Source organism: Mus pahari, chromosome 14 (assembly GCF_900095145.1).
Source record: "Mus pahari chromosome 14, PAHARI_EIJ_v1.1, whole genome shotgun sequence".
Classification (NCBI taxonomy): Eukaryota; Metazoa; Chordata; class Mammalia; order Rodentia; family Muridae; genus Mus; species Mus pahari.
This window is the reverse complement of record NC_034603.1, coordinates 28,417,352-28,439,102: the sequence shown is the minus strand read 5'-3', so window position 1 is coordinate 28,439,102 and position 21,751 is coordinate 28,417,352. Positions and strand designations below refer to the sequence as shown.

The following is a 21,751-nucleotide window of genomic DNA, read 5'->3' as shown; positions in this document are numbered from 1 at the left end:
GATATAGAACTGTGTAGCTGGAACGATGTAGCTGAGTCTAGCCTTAAACTTGGAGTTGTCTTGCCTCAACTTCCTGAGTGTTCGGATTACAGGTGTGCACCACCATTACCTGTCTCTGAGCTACTTGAATTGGGGGGAAGAATTTTTTTTTTTTTTTAGATTTATTTATTTATTATATATAAGTACACTCTAGCTGTTTTCAGACACTCCAGAAGAGGGCATCAGATCTCATTACGGATGGTTGTGAGCCACCATGTGGTTGCTGGGATTTGAACTCAGGACCTTCAGTTAAGAGCAGTCAGTGCTCTTAACTGCTGAGCCAACTCTCCAGCCCCAGGGGGAGGAATTTAATCTGATTGTTTGATGTGTATGTCTATTTTGGCTACATGTATGTATGTGCACCATGTACTGGCCAGAAGAGGTCATTGGATTCCCAGAAATTGAATTAGAAATGGTTATGAGCTGCCGTATAAGTGTGAGAGTCAAACCATGGCCCTTTTAAAGTAGCAAGTGCTTTTAACTACTGAGCCCACTTGTCTTCAGAAAGAAAAACTGGATTTTTTTTCTTCTTTTTTTTTTTTCTTAATTAAATCATTTGAAATGGTAAAATCCTCCTGCGGGTATCCTACATAAAGGACGGGAAAGGAGGAGACTTGTTCTCTTCCTGGTTGCTGTCTTAGCAAGTCCATTTCCTTCACTGGCATAACAGCCTACTTCTTCAGGATGCCAACACACACTGAAGACCAGCTGGGACACCCAGCCTTGTGAACTGAACAACTCCTAGATTCTTGGACCTCCTGATGGTAGACAGCCATTGTTAGATAAGCTGGACCACAGCCTGTAAACCACTCTAGTACCTGCCCCTCCCCTGCTCAAGTGTTCCTCTAGAGAGCCCTGACTGATAGAGCAAGACTCCTGTAGAGGTGGAGCTTTAAGTAAAAACTGCCAAGTCTGACCTCTCAGAAGACATAGCTGGGCAGCACAGACAAAGATTAAGCCTGTCTCCCCTCTCCCATCCCCAAAGTAAGCTGTGTACATTTCTTTCCTATGAGAATGTATATTGGGTATGGAGACATTTGCCCTGCCCTTGAGTAGCAGGTATGGCTAAGGAGAGGTAGAAGCCACCTGGCTAAAAGTGTGATCATCCTGGGAAGCCAGATGGAGTAGCTGGTATAACAGATGAGCGTGGACCTGCTCCCCTCGGTCCTTTGAGCTCACTGTTTTGGAGAGAGGTATGTTGGGCCCAGGATGAGGAGACGTGAAAGCTTATGGATGGCAGAGAGCTAAATACCACAGTGCCTCCCACAGCACCACTGTGGAACCTTGCTCCTTTGAGGAAATTATACAAACTGTGGGATCCTTTCATGCTGTTTTAGACCAGCTAAGATTTTAGTATCCTTAGCTGCTGACTCCCTAGTCCAGTTGGCACTGGTTTGGAACAGATGGTGGTGGGCCTTCAGGGAACCTGCCCACTCTATAAAAAGGATCTACCACATAATGTTAATTTCTGAGATGTTTACAGATTTAGAAATGTATCTGAAGGACATGCAAATGTACTTAGAGGCACACACATGGGAAATCAGCCCAGGCAGGAGCCAGGGGCCAGGTGACATCTGTGAACAGTGTGGAGAATTCTTAGGTAAGTCACAAGTGCCACCTAGTGAGGTGGCTGAGAACTTCCTACAACAGCCTGTGTCTATATAGAAAAAACAAAACAAAACAGGAGCACCAGACATGATGCTGCACACCTTTAATCCCAGCGCTTGGGAGGCAGAGGCAAGGAGATCTCTGAGTTTGAAGCCAGCCTGGTCTACAGAGTGAGTTCCAGGTCAGCAAGGGCTAATACATAGTGAGACTCTGTCCCAAACAAACAAACAAAACCCCCAAATACAGGAGTGTCAACTCAGAAGGCACCTTTGTGAGCAAGAGAAGGCACACCCAGAAGACATAAGGTTGTTGAATGAGAATTCCAGTGCCGGGGTGGGCTACCTCCCTGAGCTGTTTGTGGGGGAGGTTCCTTAGGCACACACAGTATACACAGGTCCCACTGCTGTTGGCTGCATGCCAGAACCCGAACTGGAAGCTCCTTCCTGACTGGCTCATGCTGGCTGGTTGAGAGCACTGTGCAGGCTGCAAGGGGAGAATTCTCACCAAGGGTCCTGCTCAGCTCAGGACCTCATGTCTTAGGCTGTCAGCATGCCATCCATGCAAGATCCGCACAGGTGCAATAGTGGCAGGATACATGGGTACAAAAAACTACATTCCATTTGGATTGAAGACCCACTCCACAGTGGGGACCCATGCTGGGACAAAAATCTGTGTTAAAGGAGGTCCTAGGTTTTAGTGGAGAAGCTATTGTTTTCTTGTTAAATGAATATTATTTGACTAACAAAATATGTACACTCCCTCTGGGTCTTTCATTCTTGCTCTTTCTCTCTACCCTACCTGTATCTCCAGTCTGTCTGTATTTATTTATTTATTTATTTATTTAGACAATATTTCTTTGTTTTGTTTTGTTTGTTTGCTTGTTTGTTTGTTTGTTTGTTTGAGACAGGGTTTCTAGCCCTGGCTGTCCTGGAACTCATTCTGTAGACCAGGCTGGCCTCGAACTCAGAAATCTACCTGCTTCTGCCTCCCAAGTGCTGGGATTAAAGGCGTGCACCACCACTGCCGGCATTAGACAGTATTTCTAACCCAGGCTTGTCTTAAATCCACTATATGGCTGAAGATTCACTATATGACCTTGAACTTCTGATTTTCCTGGGATTATAGTTATGTGCCTATCTTAGTTAGGGTTTTACTGTTGTGAACAGACACCATGACCAAGACCAGTCTTATAAAGACAACATTTAACTGGGGCTGGTTTAGAGGTTCGGTCCACTGTCGTCAAGGAAGGAGCATGGCAGCATCCAGGTGAGTATTATGTAGGAAGAGCTGAGAGTTCTACATCTTATTCCGAAGACAAACAGGAGAAGGTCTGAAAGCCCATGCCCACAGTGACACACCTACTCCAAGGCCACACCTCCCAAGTGGTGGCATTCCTTGAGCCAAACATATTCAGACCACTACAGTGCCCCAGTCTGGTTTTCAAATTGGTTTCTAACACTTGTGCTTATGCCCAGAGGTTTTTGCCGTGATTGGCCTTAGTCAGCAATGCTTCTTTTTTGTATTAAAGAGTGGCGGCCACTGTAGAGACACCTGACCAAACTCCTGAGGGCAAGTAAATACTGAGGCGTAGCAGCCAGTGCTCAGTCCTGAATGGATGAAAATAACTATGCATCTCTAGCAGTCACCCTCACCAGGGTGCAGGGAGCACTGTAGAAAAGGCAGAAGACAGAGCAGAGAATGTGGAACTCTTGTCCTCTAGGCATGGCATGGCCATTGCCATCTGGGAATCAGCAGCTATGATCATCTGCATGAGTCCCTCACAAGACTGGCCCAACAATAATTCCCTCATGGGAGGAGAAAAGAGCCATTAAGGCTGCTGTCCTCCCCAGGGATGTATATAAGTAATCACATTCTGTAAGTAGTCCTAATTAAGTCCATTGGCCATCATGCTAGACTTGGATGGAAGTATTTCTCTGGTCTGTTGTTGTCCTACCTGAGGAAAGCAGAAATAAACTCCCCAGGAGAAGTCACCCTGAATCCCTAAAAGCCTGTGTGTCAAAGGCCAATGCCCCTGGGTCTTGCTATTGGATCACAGAGCCTCATGGAAGATCTTTTGGTCATTGTGGATGTGCTATCTAGGAGATTCTGAGACACACACCCCCAGTCCTTCCTCTTCATCTCACTTCTTGGCTGTGAAGTGGGTCATTTGGCTCTGTGTGCACCGGCCATGATGGTACCAACTGATCATGGACTGGATCCTATGCAACTAAGATCTAGAATAAACTCCATAAGGTGATTGCAAGTGGAGTGTTACCGTGATGGGAAGACATGCACATGCATGTTTCCACTCATCTTCCACATGGGTGCATGGGAGTCCTGAGAGTACTCTCCACACAGCCACCTCCCCAGTCTTAGCAGCAGGCTCTGTTTCCAGTTGTTGGGCCTAGTACAAGGGCTGTGTACCTGGGAAACCAGTCCCCGATTTGATCCGAATCAAGTTCTGAGCTAAAGGGTGCTGTGGCCTCTGCCTTCTAAGAGCAACCCAGGTCTCAGTGTTGTGGGAGGAGCTTCAGCTTCTTGCTTCCCTGGTCCTCAGCATCCAGAGTTGGGAAAGATAATGTCTGCAGCTCATGACAGCCACAACCAGTGGAAGAGCACTAGCACTCGCATGAGGTTAGTATTCTGCCATAACCATGCCTCTAGCTGACTGCCATCCACCCAGACGTGTGTGTGTGTGTGTGTGTGTGTGTGTGTGTGTGTGTGTGTGTGTATGTGTATGGTTTAGGATCTGCTCATACATGATTTCCCTCTAAGAGAATACTGACGCCAGACCTTTATTTTTCTCTATACTGAAAATTATTACCAACAGTGCTGAGAGAAGGTGAATGAAAGAAATCCCATAACTCTCAGGGGCAACGGCTGACACCTAGTCTATAATGTCTCCACATTCCAGGTTGTCCAGTTCACTCTGCATGTGGTCGACAAATTGATTGATCTCTTTCACTCGTTTACGGTTCCTCATGATCTCATCTTTGTGAATCTGGGAAACAGAAGGGAAGCCATGGCTCAGTGTCTATGATAGCTGACATCATTTACTGAGGCCCTAGAGACAGAGGGAAGGTGTTTACCTCAGAGCCCCACTCCCCAGCATGCACTGCTGGTCTCTCTCTGAGGCAGGGGTTATAGATACAATGAGGTATGGTCAGGCCACACTACCTGCATTGCAGAATTCTACAACCCTTACCTCTTTTTCTTTTCTCTACTTCATTTCTCATGAAAAATAGCACATTCTGACTGGAGAAAACTCAAGCCAGCCGGCCGGGTGGCTTGGCACCCATTACTCACCTTGTCTACTAGATGTGCACACCAAGAGTTGATTCCAGTCACCAGTTCATCTTCTCGGTTGTCAATCTTCAGGAGGTGGATGTCATGTGATGCCCCAACGGCATTAACAATTGTGTCTTTGTCAACAAAAAGCTGGAAAAGTGAGACGGTCCAAATGAGATCGTGTGTGTTATTATGTCCCCCAGCACAAAAGAGGCCCGTGGGAGTTCCCAGGCTGTGGGACACACCTAGCGGAGAGCTCACACTGTATCAGTCACTTTGTGCCAGCTCATCCTCAGATGACAGCTTGCTTCCCAACCTGAGCTGTGGCAGGTGCCGTGCTGCAGTCCCCATTAAAAGCATGTATTCTCCAGGGAGACGGCAGGTGGCTAGCCCAGACAGCTTTACTAGGGGTATCAGTTCTCACAAAGCCTCTCTCTAGGCACTCCTGAACCTCTGCCCAGTCACGTCCCACCGAGGATCTCCAGGCTGTTCTAACCCTGGGCCCTGTAAGCTGATAGGTGTCCATCTCCTATATGTCTCCGTTACTTCTCCCATAAACAGAATCAAGCTTTGGTTCCACTGGGGTCTGGTTTGCCTTGGCTTGTTCCTGTCCTTATAGAGAGCTAGTACAACTCTCCACCTTCTAGTGAGCCTAGCAGGCTCTAGATGCAGACTCTGGCTGGAAGGGGGGAAATGCAGCCCAGTCATTGTCAGGGGCAAGGGAAACTTGCTTGAGGGTCTGAGGAAGCAGTGTTCCACCCGGAGCCCAAGGTACTTAGAAACAAAAATGGCAAAGGACCTGGGTGTCCTCTGTTGAGAAACTGCAGGTAGAGCGTACATAGGGGAGCACCACTTCTCTGAGGTGCACAGGGTTTCGGGTTTTGCAGGGTTTGATTTAGGAATATCTGCATTGTCTTTTTATTATAACACGACCACAAAACAGAAAAGTCTGAAATCCCAATGCACTAGAATCTATTTGGACTTTTGGGTCAGAGAGAGATACACAATAGTACTTTCTTTGTTTTGCTTCATTTTTCATAGCATCAGTTAGCCTAATACCCTCTAAAAATATGTCCTGGGCTGGAGAGATGGCTCAGTGGTTAAGAGCACCGGCTGCTCTTCTGAAGGTCCTGAGTTCAAATCCCAGCAACCACATGGTGGCTCACAACCATCTGTAATGAGATCTGACGCCCTCTTCTGGTGCATCTGAAGACAGCTACAGTGTACTTATATATAAAATAATAAATCTTTAAAAAAATATATGTCCTGTCTGATTCTGAAATGTTAGTGTTCCTACACAAGGAAATACTTTTTGATCAAATACATCTAGGCTCCCAAAGTAAGATTTGTGGGGCACAGGGTGGCACAGGGTGTCCTGAATGCTGTACAAAGTTCTGTGGGAAACATTTCCTCTCTCTTGCCTTCTCTCTCTCTGACTGGCCACAGATTCTATATGTTAGTTTACCACAGAATGCCATGTGAGAAAAGCCGGGTTGTCTGATGTGGGGCAGTGGGGCAGCACAGTCACACCGTAGAAATAACAGGAAGCCATTCAGGTCCTTCCAACTCCAGGCAGCGGGCCCAGGCTCTGGGAAGGATCAGAAGATGAAAACCTGACCTACTGGGTGCTCAGGAGAAAGTGTCCTGAGGCCTAGTAACAGGCTTCTTTTATTTTCGAGCCTTTATCTTTAAAGTATATTTAAACAAGACACAAAGATGATATGAATTTCTCCATAAACTCTGCTTCCTTATTACAGTGTTCTATAGTAAATAACATTCTATTATACACAAATTAAGAGTCTGTATAACTGAATGCTATTTCATAATATGGTGCACAGGCATGAAGCTATGCAGTAAGCTTCAAATAGCTCAGGAAAGAACAAACTTTATCATTAAGACTAGCACTTTAAAAGGATCTGACCTTAAATCTTTGCTAGAGTGTTTCACTGAAACGTTTTTTTGTTCAAGGAAGGATGCCAGTTGCCAGGATGAGAACACATCCACTTAGGCTAATGAATAAAACACTGTTACTAAATGGCCACAGTCAAGGTCAGGTCATTTTAAAAAGCAGATTCACTCTTCAGTTTGGGCACATTGTATCAACCAGAGCTGGTACCTCAATAAAATAAATGTTTCCTGCAACTTTGAAAGGTTTTCTTTTTTCTCTTTTGGTTTTTCGAGGCAGGGTTTCTCTGTATAGCCCTGGCTGACCTGGAACTCACTCTGTAGACCAGGCTGGCCTTGAACTCAGAAATCTGCCCTGCCTCTGCCTCCCAAGTGCTGGGATTAAGGGTGTGTGCCACCACTGCCCAGCTGAAAGGTTTTCTTGAAAACAGTTACAGGACACACTTTGTAAAGACGTCAGGATTATTCCAGGTCATAGGTTATGCCTGAGATGCTATCCAGGCAGTGAGAAGCGCAGACACTGCACATGTGTACACGCCCACACATGCTCCCACTCACCACCAAAGACTTGAGTGCCAGCCAGCACTAAGTATAACAGCACTTATGTCCCAACTAGTGCCCCAGGTTGCAATGGGAATTACAGAGCAAGGAAGATCTAATGCCCACTTTCAGGTTCTGAAATGTCTCTTGAAGACTTCATACTCAGCTTGGAAGTTAGTTGACTGGATGCTCCAAGCAGCAAGCCCCATTTTCAGTTGCTGATGTCCTGCCACAGCCCCAGAAGAGCTGAGTCTTGAAATGTCTTGGCTTTCCTGTCCTGGGCTGACAGGAAAGTCTTTGTCAAGTGCTGTAAGGCTGGTTCTCCATGATGTTTTGAAGGCAACAATCTATTCCAGCCTTGCTAGTGAGTCTAAGACTCTCTTAGCAGAGAGGCAAAGAGAGCCCCATGGCCCAGTGCCATGGGCACCCCCAAAGTGCCTGCCCACGGTGGTGAATAGGGAAGGCTGCAGTGCTCACTACAATCACAAGCCCAAAACTGTTTATCAGATGAGGCTCACAATTCAGACTCTTGTTTTGGTTGTGCCCTTCCCAACTTATATCCGTGAGCCCACCTTGCCCAGTGTTCTCATCCATCACCTCATGTGATAACGCTGCTTCCTTTGGTGAGGAAATGCGGTCATTTGTGGTCAACAGGCTGGAGAGTGGTAATCCTCTAATGAAGATACTTTGTTGCCCGATACTGTAGTACCAGACAGGGCCACTTAGGTGAGAGGGAAAGCTGCTCTGCCTCTCTGCTGATGACCTCTGGAGCCCAGATTTTACTATGTGCTATTGTCCCTAGGGAACGAGCATGTTTCAGTGATTTTTTTTCACGTGGTGTCAGAGACCTAGGGACTCTACCATCCCATGAGGACTGTCAGAGACTTCAGAACCTCTCAGAGGAGACTTGCTTCTTGGTTAGGGCAGGATAGTTGCCTGCGTCCTCAGCAGTGAGCTGGATAAGTAGCTTAGGGAGAGCAGGCTGGCGACTGTGGCCCTGCATCTTGCCGCTGCGTTGGGTGTTGGTCCTAGTCTCAAGAGCAGAGGCTATGGAGTCAAGGCTGCTGACCTATCTGCATAGCTCAGCCCAGCTCCTGGCAAAGGAAATAGTTAGTGAATACATGTTTTCATCCTCCTCGTTCCAAGATCACCCCTGGCTGCTGTGCTGGAGGCTCCTGCTGGCGCTGATGAGTAGGCTGAGCAAACTATGAGGAGCAAGCCAGGAAGCAGCATCCCTCCATGGCCTCTGCATCAGCTTTTGCCTCCAGGTTCCTGTCCTGTGTGACTTCTTCCTTTGACTTCCCTCAGTGATGGAGCTGTCACCTGAACGTGTAAGCCAGATAAACCCTTTCCTCCCCAAGTTGCCTTGGTCATGGTGTTTCATCCCAGCAATAGAAACCATAAGACAGAATGTCAGTTGAAAGGAGCAAGCCTGATGGGCGAGTGATATCAGAACCTGAGGTGGGACTGCCAAGGAAGGCAGGCCTAGTCCACAGTGTCTGAGACCTATGAGAAGGAACTCTACGATCATGGTGGGCTGGGAGGGGTGAGGATTGTGTAGTGTGGGTTTCTAGTGGACCTACCTGTCTGCATATGGAGAATGGTCTATAAGAAGGCAGCAAGGAGCCAGCAGGCAGGCAGAGAGAGGGCAAGGGGACCATAGCCTGGTGGTAGCACAGGGATGTAGAGCAGCTGAGAAACTAAGTAAGGTACCAACAAAAGCAGGCCCCTGAGGGCAAGTATGTGGACCTGTGGCCATTCTTGCCAGCCTGAAGTCCTTTCCATGAGCCTCCACATGCTGCTGCTGGAGCTCAGGGTAGACTCATAGAGGCCTCCTTAGGTGTAGACATGGGTCCCTGGTATTTATGACTATCTGCCCTGGTGGAAACTGGTGCAGCCTGGTGCCGGACCAGACATGAGGCTTGTGGGCGTACCGGTGTTGCAGCTCTCCACCATTAAGGTACCTGAGGGAAAATTTTGGCCATTACCTCTGTGCCAGAAGACTCCACAGAAAGGAGCTTGGGATAACCACCTGGCCATCCTGATGCCAACTGCACTTACCTCACTCGGCGGTCAGCAGTCCTAAAGCAGGCTTCTGTCTCCTCCACATGAAGGAAGGAAGCCTCCAGGAGCTCGGCAAGCTTAGACGAGCCATGAGTAGGGCTGGATTTCATTTATCTCTTTTCTGTGCCCCGAGATGTTCCCTGTGCCCCCGGCCCTCTACCCTTACTCACCGCCCGCACGTCATCGGGTAAGTCCTCATCCATCTCGCCCTTGAGGATCTTCTCCAGGGTGTTGATGGCGATCTCCAGGAGCTTCTCATGGTGATGGTTCTCCAAGTCCCGACACTGAGCAATCCTGCAGTCGTGAGTTAAAGCCAGGGGCCGAGCAAGCCAGGTGGCCCCTCGGAACAAGGTGGCCTCTGACGAACAAGGCCATGTCATCCCTCCTGGAGACACCAGGTTCTAAGTCTTGGAGTCTAAGGGTTCAAGACCTGCCCTGAGGTGCTAAGAGGTATCATAGCCATCAAGCTGTCACGCACATGCATCGTCTGGTCCCCATGTCATTCCTGTCCTCATACTGGGTCATTACTGTTGCCCAGGGCCAGCTCACCTCAACTCCTCGGTCTGCTTCCCAACACTGGTCTCCCATAATCTCTTCCTCCTTCTCTTCTAGCAGCTGGAATAAACTTGAGGGTCTGAGCAGCCAGTTCTAAGCTTAGAGCTCCTAGGAGCATCCAATCTCTGACATGGCCTGATGGTCTCATCTGGAAATTTGTTCCCTTAGCCCCATTCTTGGGGCCTTTGCACACACTGCTTCTACTATGGACTGTCTCCTCTTTCATCTGGCCCCTGTGACTACCTGCAGGTCTTTTTTTTTTTTTTTTTTTTTCTTCTTCAGTGTTTAGGGAGAGCCACTGATCCCGTACCTTGCACACCACTTGCTACCTCAATGACCGTGTGCTGGACTCTGAGCCCCAGGATGCCAGAACCTGAGTTCCTCCTGGATGGAGCTTAGCACTTTGCCCCCTATAAAGGGCAGTTCATATTTCAAATGTTGGTTTCTAACCTTAACTATAAGCCTTGCTCCTTTTAACCTGTGCTGTCATTAGTGCGGGTGTGGCCTCATCCCCAGGGTGTTTTCCTGTAACAGAAGGTCAGGCAGCGATTCTGAGGTGGCAGTGCACCCATGAACATCACCTACTTAGGAATACATGCAAGACTACTGGACAGCAGTTCCTCTGGGCAGCCAAACTGGCAATCTAGCAAGGCTACCAATGTTGAGTGTTGAAAACACTTCAGTTGGTATGGAGTATTCTCTATGGTCACCAAATCTACATCCTGTCATAGGGAGGCCTCTTTCCTTGGTGGAAAGTGGTAGATTTTACATTTCTCTACTTTCAGAAAGGAGATGCCTATGAACTAGTGCCCTGTGGAAAGTGGAAACACTTTCTTGGGATGAGGGTGTAGGTTTTTCTGCAAATCAATGGACGAAGAGTATTTTGGGTGAGAACTGAATGAAGTATTATCTAAAGTGCTCAGTTTACTGTGTAGTAGGAGCAAAAGGGGGCGTGGCTCTGCAGCTACCACTTATTTGCCCAAGACTAGTCCCTACTTGCCCTTTCTTTCAGTCCTGGGGATTGAACCCAGGGCCCCACTTATGCTAAGCAAGTTCTCCACTGAGCTATCCCTTGCATTTTTGTTAGAAGCCTAGGCACCTTTGCCTTAGCTGCTCTAGAGGCCAAGACAAACTCAGGAGCCTATGGTGCCTTCCCATGGGGTAAGGGATGGGTTGTCACAGAAAGGATATAAACTTTGGACATTTTCAATAAATAGTCCCACCAAGTCAGTGATATTTCTTTCAAATATGTTTATGGTCTCCTGGAAAAGATATACAAGAGAGTGAATGTGTGTATCAACATCCTTTGCATACCTCAGATCACATACTCTTAAAGGCAAATACCACCCTCCTTGCCTTTGTAGGGCAGATGGCTAAGGGCTGACCCTTGCCCCTGCCCCTCACCCTTGCTTCCAGAGTTCTGTCGCTTTCTAGTCTCAGCTCACCACCCCCTTGAATGTTCATGCTGTCACTGTTGAGTTTTGTTTTGTTTTGTTTTAAGATTTACTTATTGTATGTATTTGAATATTTTGCCTGCATGTATGTATGTGCACCATGTGCCTACCTGGTGCCTACAGAAGTCAGAAAGAGGCATTGTATCCTTTAGAACTGGAGTTACCAACTGTTGAGAGCTGCCATGAGGGTTCAAAGTCAGGTCCTCTGCAAGAGCTACAAGTGCTTTTAACCAATGAGCCATCTCTATGTATGGCTACTGCCACTGGGTTTTTTTTTTCTGGGTTTTTTTTTCTTTTTAAATTTATGTGTGTGTGTGTGTGTGTGTGTGTGTGTGTGTGTGTGTACATGTGTAGGTCAGAGGACAATTTGCTGGAGTCAGTCCTTTCCTTCCACTACACGGGTCCCTGGAATCAAACTCAGGTAATCAGGCTTGGTGATAAAAACCTTTCTCTACTGAGCAGGACCATCTTGCCAGCCCTGTCCTGGGCCTCTTGCCCATGTAGCTGCCTCTTCCAGGACCAGATATCCTGGCCTCACCCCCTCCTCCCTGAATGCACTCCTTCCTGCTAGTCTTTCAGCAGCACTGCCCATCCTCTCCACAAAAGCAACGGTGGGCAATTTCAAGAGTCATCTCTATTCCAGGGAGCTCATTTAATCTCTCTTGGCCTCTACTTCGTCATATATGAGACAGTTTTTCTATGTAGTACCATGGTGGCTAGTGGAGTAAATGAGCTACATCATGCATAATGATTTACCACATATCTGGCAGGTCCAGGAGCTTGGGTAAGTGCTGACGGTCACCCTAGACTTCCAACAACAAACTGCTGTCCCTAGTACTTAGCAGAGCACTGGGGGCCCAAACAAATCTCAGTATTGAGAGAGTAATAAAAGCGTGCTTAGGAACCCTCCTCCCCTGGAAGACACTTTCCTGACCCTCCATAGACCTCTCAGCACAGATACAGGGCATCACGGGAGCCCAAAACCTGTCTGTATGCAGTACAAATGAACGCATCCTCACGTGTGTGTGTATATGTGTGTGTGTGTGTGTGTGTGTGTGTGTGTGGTGAATACAAGTAAGGTTGTTGGAAGTACAGACAAGAATCTTCCAGCTTCAGGTGACCAGGTGACTGGCAACATGGCCAGGACGAGAGCATGGACCTGAGAAGTGTTTGGCTACTGAAAATAATCTCCCTGCTTGAAAGGACTGGGAGCCCACAGCAGCCCTCCCCTGCATGCACGGCCTCTGTGGTACTGGAGCAGAGCTGTTCCCAGTGGGAAATGAGCGGCTGCTGTGCTGTGCGACAGCGGATCTATTCTGCGTAGGAAGTGCCATTTGATGTGTGAGGAGTTGATTAGGCACCAGCTCTTGGCCTGGCTGTGGCAACATCTGAGGAGGTCCAATTCATCATGCAGCATCCAGCCCCTAGCCTGGCTGTGCGCACGCGCACGAGTCGCCCTGGCCACAGATGCTGTCAAATGCCTGTGCTTTTTCATTCTCCCAAGTCGGGCCAACTGGCAGGCTCCTGACATCGCCCACCCTGAGACAGCGGGCACAGGCTGCTGCGGCACTGATGAGCCTTTGTTTGGCTCCACCTGTCTTATAAGAGTGCAGGTCCACCTGTCTTATAAGCTCCTGAACTTCCCCTTGGGTCTAATAAGAAATCTGCACTCTGCTGAGGCTGTTCTAGGATGGAGGAGGGGAGATTTTCAGAAGACTAAGTCCACCTCTCATTCTCCACAAGAATCCTTTCCCAGGCAGCAAAGAGAGCAGTGTGTTCCTTTTCCTCTCTTTTTGTCGCTCTGTTTTTCTGTCTCCTCTCCTTCTCCCTCCTTGCCCCACCCCCTCTCTTTTACATTGCTGAGGATGGAATCCAGGGCCTTGTCTGTGCTAAGCAAGCACTGAGCTATACCCAGCCCCTGACTGTAATGTATTTTAATAATTTTGGTAAAAGGTGATTTTGTGGTGTGTGTGTGAACATGCATGCACTTGCATATGCGCATGTACACATGCTCATGTTCATTATATGGAGGGGTGTACACATTATATGTGCCTGTGGCCCTGGATGAAGGAAAAGGACAACCTCAGGCACCGTCCGCCTTTTTATCTCTCACTGGCCTGGAACTCTTCATGCTTGCTAAGCTGTTTGGCCAGTGAGTGCTAGTGACCCACCAGTCTCCACCTGTCCAGTCCTCTCCTGTGTGTCCACTGGATCACACTGGACACACGGGAGAGGAGCCTGTGGAGGGCATGCTTGCAGGGTTCTGCAGCTGCATGCGGAGGCCCCTGGATATATGCCAGTCTGGTTCTACCTCCAGCTGCTCCACCAGCTGCATCTCCAGGACCATGAGTGTGTTGAACAGCTCACTGATGCTCTCATTGCACTCTGTCAGCTTCTTCTCGATGTTGGACAGATCATTCTCTTCCCGGATGGCATTTAAGTTCTACAAATAGAAATCCACACTTGGGGGGACTCAGTCGTTAACTGTGTAGTAGTAAGTGATGATTTGGTTTTATGGGTAAAAACTTAGAATTTAGAGGTGAAGGGCCAAGTTCAAGTGTCAGCCTGCCATGTGCTAGCTCGGAAAGCATTGGGGACACTGTCTGCTGCTCTGGCACACTGTATACAAAGGTGCCTGGAAGTGGCAAGCATAAAAGGAGCACTCAGGCCTCCCCTTCCCTCCCTGGAAGGAGAAGATGGAGGTCCTGGGGCCAGGCTCGTCCACAGTGCCAGGAGGAGGGAAGACATTCTTATCGGGAGAGATGGGAGCCAAGGCTGGGGGCAGGCTGTGCTAATCAGGCTTTAAAAACTGATTCTCATAGCTGGGCGTCGTGGCTCACGCCTTTAATCCCAGCACTCGGGAGGCAGAGGCAGGGGGATTTCTGAGTTCGAGGCCAGCCTGGTCTACAGAATGAGTTCCAGGACAGCCAGGGCTACACGGAGAAACCCTGTCTCGAAAAACAAAACAAAACAAAACAAAACTGATTCATAGGGCTGAATAGATAGCAAGGCAGTTAAAAACACTCGCTACTCTTCCAGAGAACCTAGGGTCAATTCCCAGCACCCATATGGTAGCTCCTAACTGTAAATCCTGTTCCTGAGGCTCTGATGCCCCTTCTGGCCTCTCTGGGTACCAGGCATGTAAGCAGGGCACAGACACACATGCAGACAAAACACCTGTACACATAAAATAATAAATAAATAAGTAATAGACTCATACCAGGCATGATGGCATATGCATGTGATCCCAGCACTTGTGAGGCAGAGAGAGCAAATGAAGGCGGATCAGGAGTTTGAGGCCAGCCTAAGATTTGTAGTTTGGGGCTGGAATGAAACCCCGTGTCAAAAGCTCACAAACTAAAACTCAGAAACTATACAAATGAAAAAAGAAAAAAAAAAAAAGAAAACCTTAGAAAGAAACAAAGTAAATTAAAGTTTACCAGAAAATCACATCTCTACTAACCACGGCCATGTTCTCAGAGCTTTACACACTTGTCCAGTCTGGTATGATCATTGCCACACAATAATGTCTCAGTCAGTGACATACTGCATGGATGACAGTGGCTCCATCAGACAGTGATGCTCAGAAGTTCCATCCACCTAACAATACCATGGTGTTCCCACAGTGACAACCACCTAGTGACACACTTCTCAGGACGTATCACCAGCGTAAAGTGATGGATTATCAGGTAGGAAGCTTCCAGCCCTGCTTTTTGCTGTTGCTTATTTCTTTTGAGATAGGGTCTCGTGCATTCAAGGCTGGCTTTGAACTTACTGTGTAGTTGATGATGACCTTAAACTTTGATCTTCCTGCCTCTTCCTCCCAAGTGCTAGGATCACAGGCATGGACTACTACACCTGCTTTATGTAGTGTATCCATATAAGGACAGGTAAACTTGGGAAATAAAAGTTGCACACACATCACTGGGCTTGAAGACCAGTTGTGTACAAGGCCTAATGTGGTAGATGGATAGCAAGAACTGGACCAAGCTGTAGGACGACAGCTGTGAGGGACAAACTTGGAGCCCTCAGAGCCCTGTGTCCTGGGAACTTCTACAATGTGGCCTCAACTTAGGCTGAGCATTGGAGGCACCTGCGAAGCTCAGGGAACCCCAAAGTTAGATCATGCCCCAGCATCCCGAGCGGGCGCACCCAGGCCTAGGATAGGCTATTTCTTTCTTTCTTTTTCTTTTCTTTTCTTTTCTTTTCTTTTCTTTTTTTTTTTTTTAAAGATTTATTTATTTTATTTGTAATGAGTACCCTGTCCCTGTCTTCAGACACACCAGAAGAGGGCATCAGATTCCATTACAGATGGCTGTGAGCCACCATATGGTTGCTGGGGATTGAACTCCGGACCTCTGGGAGAACAGTCAGTGTTCCTAACTACTGAGCCATCTCTCCAACTGGATGAGCCATTTGTAGGACAGCTTCTTGTGGACTGAGATACAGGCGGGGCTCTGAGTCAGGTTTAGAGGGGTCCATGACCTGTCTCTCCAGAGGGACTTGTTTTTAGGGTGAGTCAGGCCCCAGCCTGGTCCTCAGAAGGTGCGAATGGATGGCACATAGGCCTCCCAAACCTAATGTATCTAGGGGCCAGGGAAGAAGAAATGGCTGGACAAGAACTGGGGACTTGTCAATCCTGATGACAAGTGCCTCCAGATAAGCTGGAAATCACACATTATCTTCCTGTGAAATTGTCCGTTTCCACTGCTGGCAACGGGTGTGTGTGTGTGTGTGTGTGTGTGTGTGTGTGTGTGTGTGTGTGAGAGAGAGAGAGAGAGAGAGAGAGAGAGAGAGAGAGAGAGAGAGCTCTCTGCGCACTGTGGTCAGGACACTTCATGAGTTGGCTCACCGTGTCCTTGCTGAGGCAGGGTCTCATGTCTCTACAGCAGCACACTGACATGCACTCTAGACTAGCCGGCCCCTCAGGCTTCTGGAAGAGCCTCTCTCTGCTTCCCACTGCCCACAGGAGTGCTGAGATTACAGCGGCACACCACTGCATCTAGCTTGATGTGTGCGTTTGGAGGACTGGACTCAGCTTGTCTGGCTTTCAGGGACAGTGCCTTTTACCTGCTGAGCCATCTCCTGCCCTTTGACTAGGTTTTTGAGGAAAAAGCAGGCTTTTCCTTAGCGTTTCACAAAGACCTGCAATTTAAAATGAATTAAGAGTTCTGGGCTGGGAAGACAGCTCAAGGGTAAAAGCATTTGCTGCCCAAACCTGACAGCTTGAGTTTGAGCCCTGGATTCCACGGTGCAAGGAATGAACCGACTTCTGAAATCTGTTCTCTGATGCTGTGCCATGCATGCATGCACTAGTAACACATACAAACACACACTACACACATGCAAACACATACTACATAAATGCAAATACACACACAGATAGATAGATAGATAGATAGATAGATAGATAGATAGATAGATAGATAGATAGATAGATAGATTAAAAATTTTAAAAAGAATTCTGCTTTGCCCCAGCCATGGTGGCAAGGGCTTGCAATCTTAGCTTCTTCAAGATGGAGGCAGGAGGATTACAAACTCAAAGCTATCCTGGACAACTTAGTAAGACTTGTCTCAAGATTTAAAAAAATAGTGTCTGATACCTAAAACTGTCTCATTTCTAGGACGATGGCTTCGTTAGGCCTTAGTGATCTATAGCCACCCCCTCTTCCGATTCTTCTAACACACAGGCTCCCCTCTGCCAAATGACCTTCTAACTATCAAGGAGTCTCCCCACCCCAAGGCTCTTCCTTCCTCCACTGCTCCCGGGAGAGACCCCAGCTGCTTCTCATCCACACTGCTCTCTACCGAAGCAATGTCTCTTCTTATAGCCGATGTCTTCAAGACACCTACCTCACCCCCCCTTCTGCTCTGGTTTGTATAATGAGCAAGTGGAGCCTGGTACCACTTCCCTTGTCCCCCGTGGTCCCCCTCTCCCGCCCCCAAAAGTGACACCAGGAAATAAGGCAGGGTCCAGAGAGGCAGAGTGTGGGCTGGATTCATCCCCCAAAGTGAATGACAGTGAGTCCTTCTGCTTCCTGACTGTCACTTCCAGGAGAAGCCCAGCTCAGCTTTGGGGGAAGGGCATGTCTCCCTGACTTACCCAGAGCATCAGAAGTAACACTCAGTGCCTCAAATCCACTACGGCTGGCCATCCTCCTTCCCTGAGCACAGCCCAGTGTCCGTAAGTCTTCATAAAGGTTCAGTATCCCAACATTGTATTGTGACCATTGCCCCTTGTTCCAAGACTGTAAAGGGTCGCGAGGATGATTCTAAATATACCGCCCCACTTCTGTTCCAGCTCTTCTCATTCCTGATCTCTTTTTGGTGTTCCTTGTTTTGAGTCAGAAATTTCCTGTGTCCTAGGCTCTCCTGGAATTCACTATGAAGTCCATGCTGACCCCAGCTCACATCAGGCCTCTTGCTACAGCCTCCCAAGTGTTTATATCACAGCATGTACCACCATGCCCAGCTCCTCTGAATCTTGTAAATGGATTGGGAATGCTCTAAATTGTATGTCTTTGGGAAGGGTATGTCCATTCTCACTCTAAGAGTCTGGACTGAGCTTTACCAGAGCCATATGAGTATGATAAAGTCTAGGCCCTTGCCTGTCACATGAATATTAATCATGAAGGACTTAGTACTCATTGTCTTCAGTTAGCTTCCCATCATCCCAGGAAAGACTCTGCAAATGTGGTGGGGAGGATATTGCTTAAGGATCATACATCCGGGGCTGGCGAGATGGCTCAGTGGTTAAGAGCACCGACTGCTCTTCCAAAGATCCTAAGTTCAAATCCCAGTCAACCATATGGTGGCTCACAACCATCCACAACGAAATCTGATGTCCTCTTCTGGAGTGTCTGAAGACAGCTACAGTGTACTTACATATAATAAATAAATAAATCTTAAAAAAAAAAGGATCATACATCCAAGACCATGGTACATGAAGTCCTCCTTCAACATCCGTTCCCTTGGTTCTTCTAAGATTCCAGTGTTGTGGTAACTCTCCTGGCTTGAGCATCAGTGATAACACAGTAGAGTAAGGAATAGAAGTTGAGAGATCAGGAGAGTAGTTTTGGCCAAGGAAGATATTAGTGAGATCAGAAATGACAAGCAACTGTCTGAATAGCATAGCACACCCAATTGCAACACAGGGTGTGTCTGTGCATGAGTATTTCACTGAGAAACAAACTCCCAGTCTCTCTGTGGTAGGCAAGCACTCTACAACATTCCTGGTCCTCTTTCATTAATTAATTAATTAACTTTTGAGACAGGGTCTCATTATGCAGCCCTAGGTACCCTAGAATTTATTATGTAGATCAGGCTAATCTGAAATTAACAGGAATCCACTTGCTTCTGCCTCTCAAGTACTGAGATTAAAGATGTAAGACATCTATTACTCCTGGCTCTTCTTTTATTTTGAGACAGGATCTCACTAAGTTGCCCAGGCTGGCCTCGAACTTACAATCTTCCTTCCTCAGATTCCCAAGTACCTGGGATTACATGCCCAGTCCACCAGGCTCAGCCGGAATTGTCTGCTTCTTGCTATTACATAGTCACCCCTTTGAGAACTGTTCCTCATCTTGACACCATCATTGTAGCTTCTGTGCCTCGCTTGGTACCAAGCAGCCCTGAGTAAATAAATACATGCCTAGTGGAAGTCCCCATCTTAAATTACCCAGGAGGACACAGAATTCTTCCTAAGCGCTGTTCTATGGCAGCTACCAAAGTGGGTTTAACCACTGCCTGGCATGTTAGCCAATATCTAACCTTACCTGTCATACTTCTCAGTGCGACCAGATCATTCTGAGCATTAAATAAAGAATATGAGAAAATCAAAAAGGGCTGAGGGTGTTGCTCAGGTGGAGTGCTTGTCTAGTAAACGGAAGGTCCCAAGCTCTATCTCTAGTACCAAACACCATTAACACTAAGAACACCACCTGCCTTACAGGTAACTCCACTTAGGCCAGGCACAGAGAGACTGAGGAAGTGGGGTTGCTTAAATCCAGGAATTTGATGTGAGCCTGGGCAATACTGTGAGACTTTATCTCTAAAAGGAGCATTACTGTTACTACTTAAAACTGTAAAACTCAATTTAAAAATAACAGGGGTGGCATAATTTGCCTTTAATCACAGCAGGTGGATCTCTGTGAGTCTGAGGACAGCCTGGTCTACAGAGTGATTTTCAGAACAGCCAGGACTACACAGAGAATGCCTCTCTTGAAAAACAAACAAACAAGCAAGTAAACAAACTAATAACCAAAAGTCCTTTCAAATGACTCCTGCTTGGTTGGACCCTGAACACTGGGCCTTCAAGCTTGCTGCTTGCTCTGCTGGGACAAGAGCCCCAGGAATCTCTAAAGTTTCCTGGCCCTTCTCTGGAAGTGTGTCTTTCCAGAGCTCTAGGACATCCCCGACCATTTTGCTCACCTAGGTAAGGAAGGTTTCAGCCCAGGGCTGTGTACCTTACAAGGTGGGAGCTGCTAAGGACTGGGAGCGTATCACAACTCCAGCATGCTGGGGGTCAGGCAGAGTGGGTCTTGGAAATGCCTGCTGAATGACTGAACCAAAGAAAGCCTAGGGTGTTATCACAGTATCACCTTTGTAGCGTGGTACAGATAATACCACTGCTAACACCGATGATGAGAAGGGCTGACCTTGAATCTTAGGGGTATCTGATAGAGGGAAGAGCCACTGTGCTGGTTCAGTGGAGCTGTGTGTGGTGCCATTTGGTGAAGTTGTGATCTTTGGCACATGGACATAGACATTAGGCCTCAGGGGCCATCAGAAGACATGGATATTGCAGCCCCTCCTGGCAGAAGACAAGGGAACTTACCAGCAAGTGCTTTTCCTCAAACTTGGCAACCTTGAGCTTGCCCTGGTCCTGGTTTTCCTGGATGGCCTCCTGTATGCACTCATTGAAAGTGTCTAACTCTACCTTCCGTTTTTCTTGCTGATTCAGGCCATACTCGAAAATGTTCAGGCAGATGATGACAAACTTGACCTTGTAGGTAAGAGGCTGTTAAGGAAGCTTGGGGCTCAAGGTCAGGCTACTAGGATGATGACAGACATGTTGACAATTGTTTGCGGAGCACGCCAAGGGAACACCATGGAGGCTACAGGTGGTCCTTTTGACAGAAGAAGAAACTGAGGAGCTGGGGAAGCAGGGTTTGCAGTTTGGAGCATTGATGGTCATGGCTTCTCTACCTGCAGCCTAAGGAACTCGGGATCAGGGGATCGGTCCTAGAAGAGACTTCCAGAGGACTTGGGGTGCAGGGAAGAGCTAGGAGCAGCCTGGCCAGGGCGATGAGTCAGAGTACTTTTTATCTTTTTCTGTCTCTGATGTGCCACCCAGAATGGCCCTTCTGGGAGAGGCCTGGCCTGTGGCTCATCTGAGCCGAGAGAGGAACTAGGTGGTCGAGGTTCAAGTTATGGCTCTGATGCTGCTTCTGGGACCCACCTTAGTAAGTGACCTCTCTGGGCCTCAGTGCCCTTACCTCAACTAGGGGCATGGGGGAAGCAACCACAGAGTCCTTTGGAGGGTGGTGTGGTGACATATACTTTTAATTCCAGAATTCATAGGGTAGAGGCAGAGGACCTTTGTGAGTGAGTTACAAGGTAGCTAGGGCTAAAACAGTGAGAGCTTGTCTCAAACAACAAAACAAAACAAAAACAAAAACAAGTCCTTGGAAAGAGTCTTGTGGGAATGTGTGCAGGAGAGTGGATGCCTTTCCACAAATCTCTCAGATTCACAGTGCTTAAGCCAAGAGTATAGGTCCCTAAGGAAGAGAGGTGGCCAGCAAGGAGAAGCCCTGCCACACTCTTCTCGCAGTGTTTGGGTTCTGGGTAGATACCCACTGAGAAAGTTTCAATGCAGTCACTGAGGGCTGGGCTTTGCCTTTAGGAGCTCACCAAAGCTGGCCAAGGAGCTGGGAGGGCCATGGGTGGAGGTTCTAACATAGGATCTGTGTATGGCAGGAGCCATCACAGGGTCAGCCAGCCCGGAAAAGGATCTGTGAAACAGGAAAAGGACCAGCCATACTCCATGACTGCTGCTGACACTGTGGCATCACATAATGCAGTAGACATCACACAGTGCAGGAGACATTACACAGTGCAGGAGACATCACACAGTGTTTGAGACATCACATAGTACAGTAGACATCACACAGTGCAGTAGACATCACACAGTGCAGTAGACATCACACAGTGCAGTAGACATCACACAGTGCAGGAGACATCACACAATGCAGGAGACATCACAGAGTGCAGGAGACATCACACAGTGCAGTAGATAT

The 21,751-nt window shown here is 47.8% G+C and overlaps 1 protein-coding gene across 2 annotated transcripts in view; it reads right to left on the bottom strand.

Moving 5' to 3' along the window:
• Nucleotides 1–4,442: 4,442 nt before the first annotated feature.
• Drc3 (dynein regulatory complex subunit 3) overlaps nucleotides 4,443–21,751 on the bottom strand; it is a 41,660-nt gene continuing 24,351 nt past the window's right edge. Inside the window, exons 9-14 of one of the 2 annotated variants that reach the window (XM_021213846.2) lie at nucleotides 20,290–20,464; nucleotides 13,765–13,896; nucleotides 11,191–11,261; nucleotides 9,615–9,738; nucleotides 4,954–5,085; nucleotides 4,443–4,648 (exon numbers count right to left, since the gene is read on the bottom strand). In XM_021213846.2, the coding sequence (XP_021069505.1) occupies nucleotides 4,535–4,648; nucleotides 4,954–5,085; nucleotides 9,615–9,738; nucleotides 11,191–11,261; nucleotides 13,765–13,896; nucleotides 20,290–20,464 (748 nt within the window). In that variant the 3' untranslated portion in view covers nucleotides 4,443–4,534. The remainder of the gene's footprint in view (nucleotides 4,649–4,953; nucleotides 5,086–9,614; nucleotides 9,739–11,190; nucleotides 11,262–13,764; nucleotides 13,897–20,289; nucleotides 20,465–21,751) is intronic. The other variant, XM_029546323.1, reaches the window with a different exon arrangement.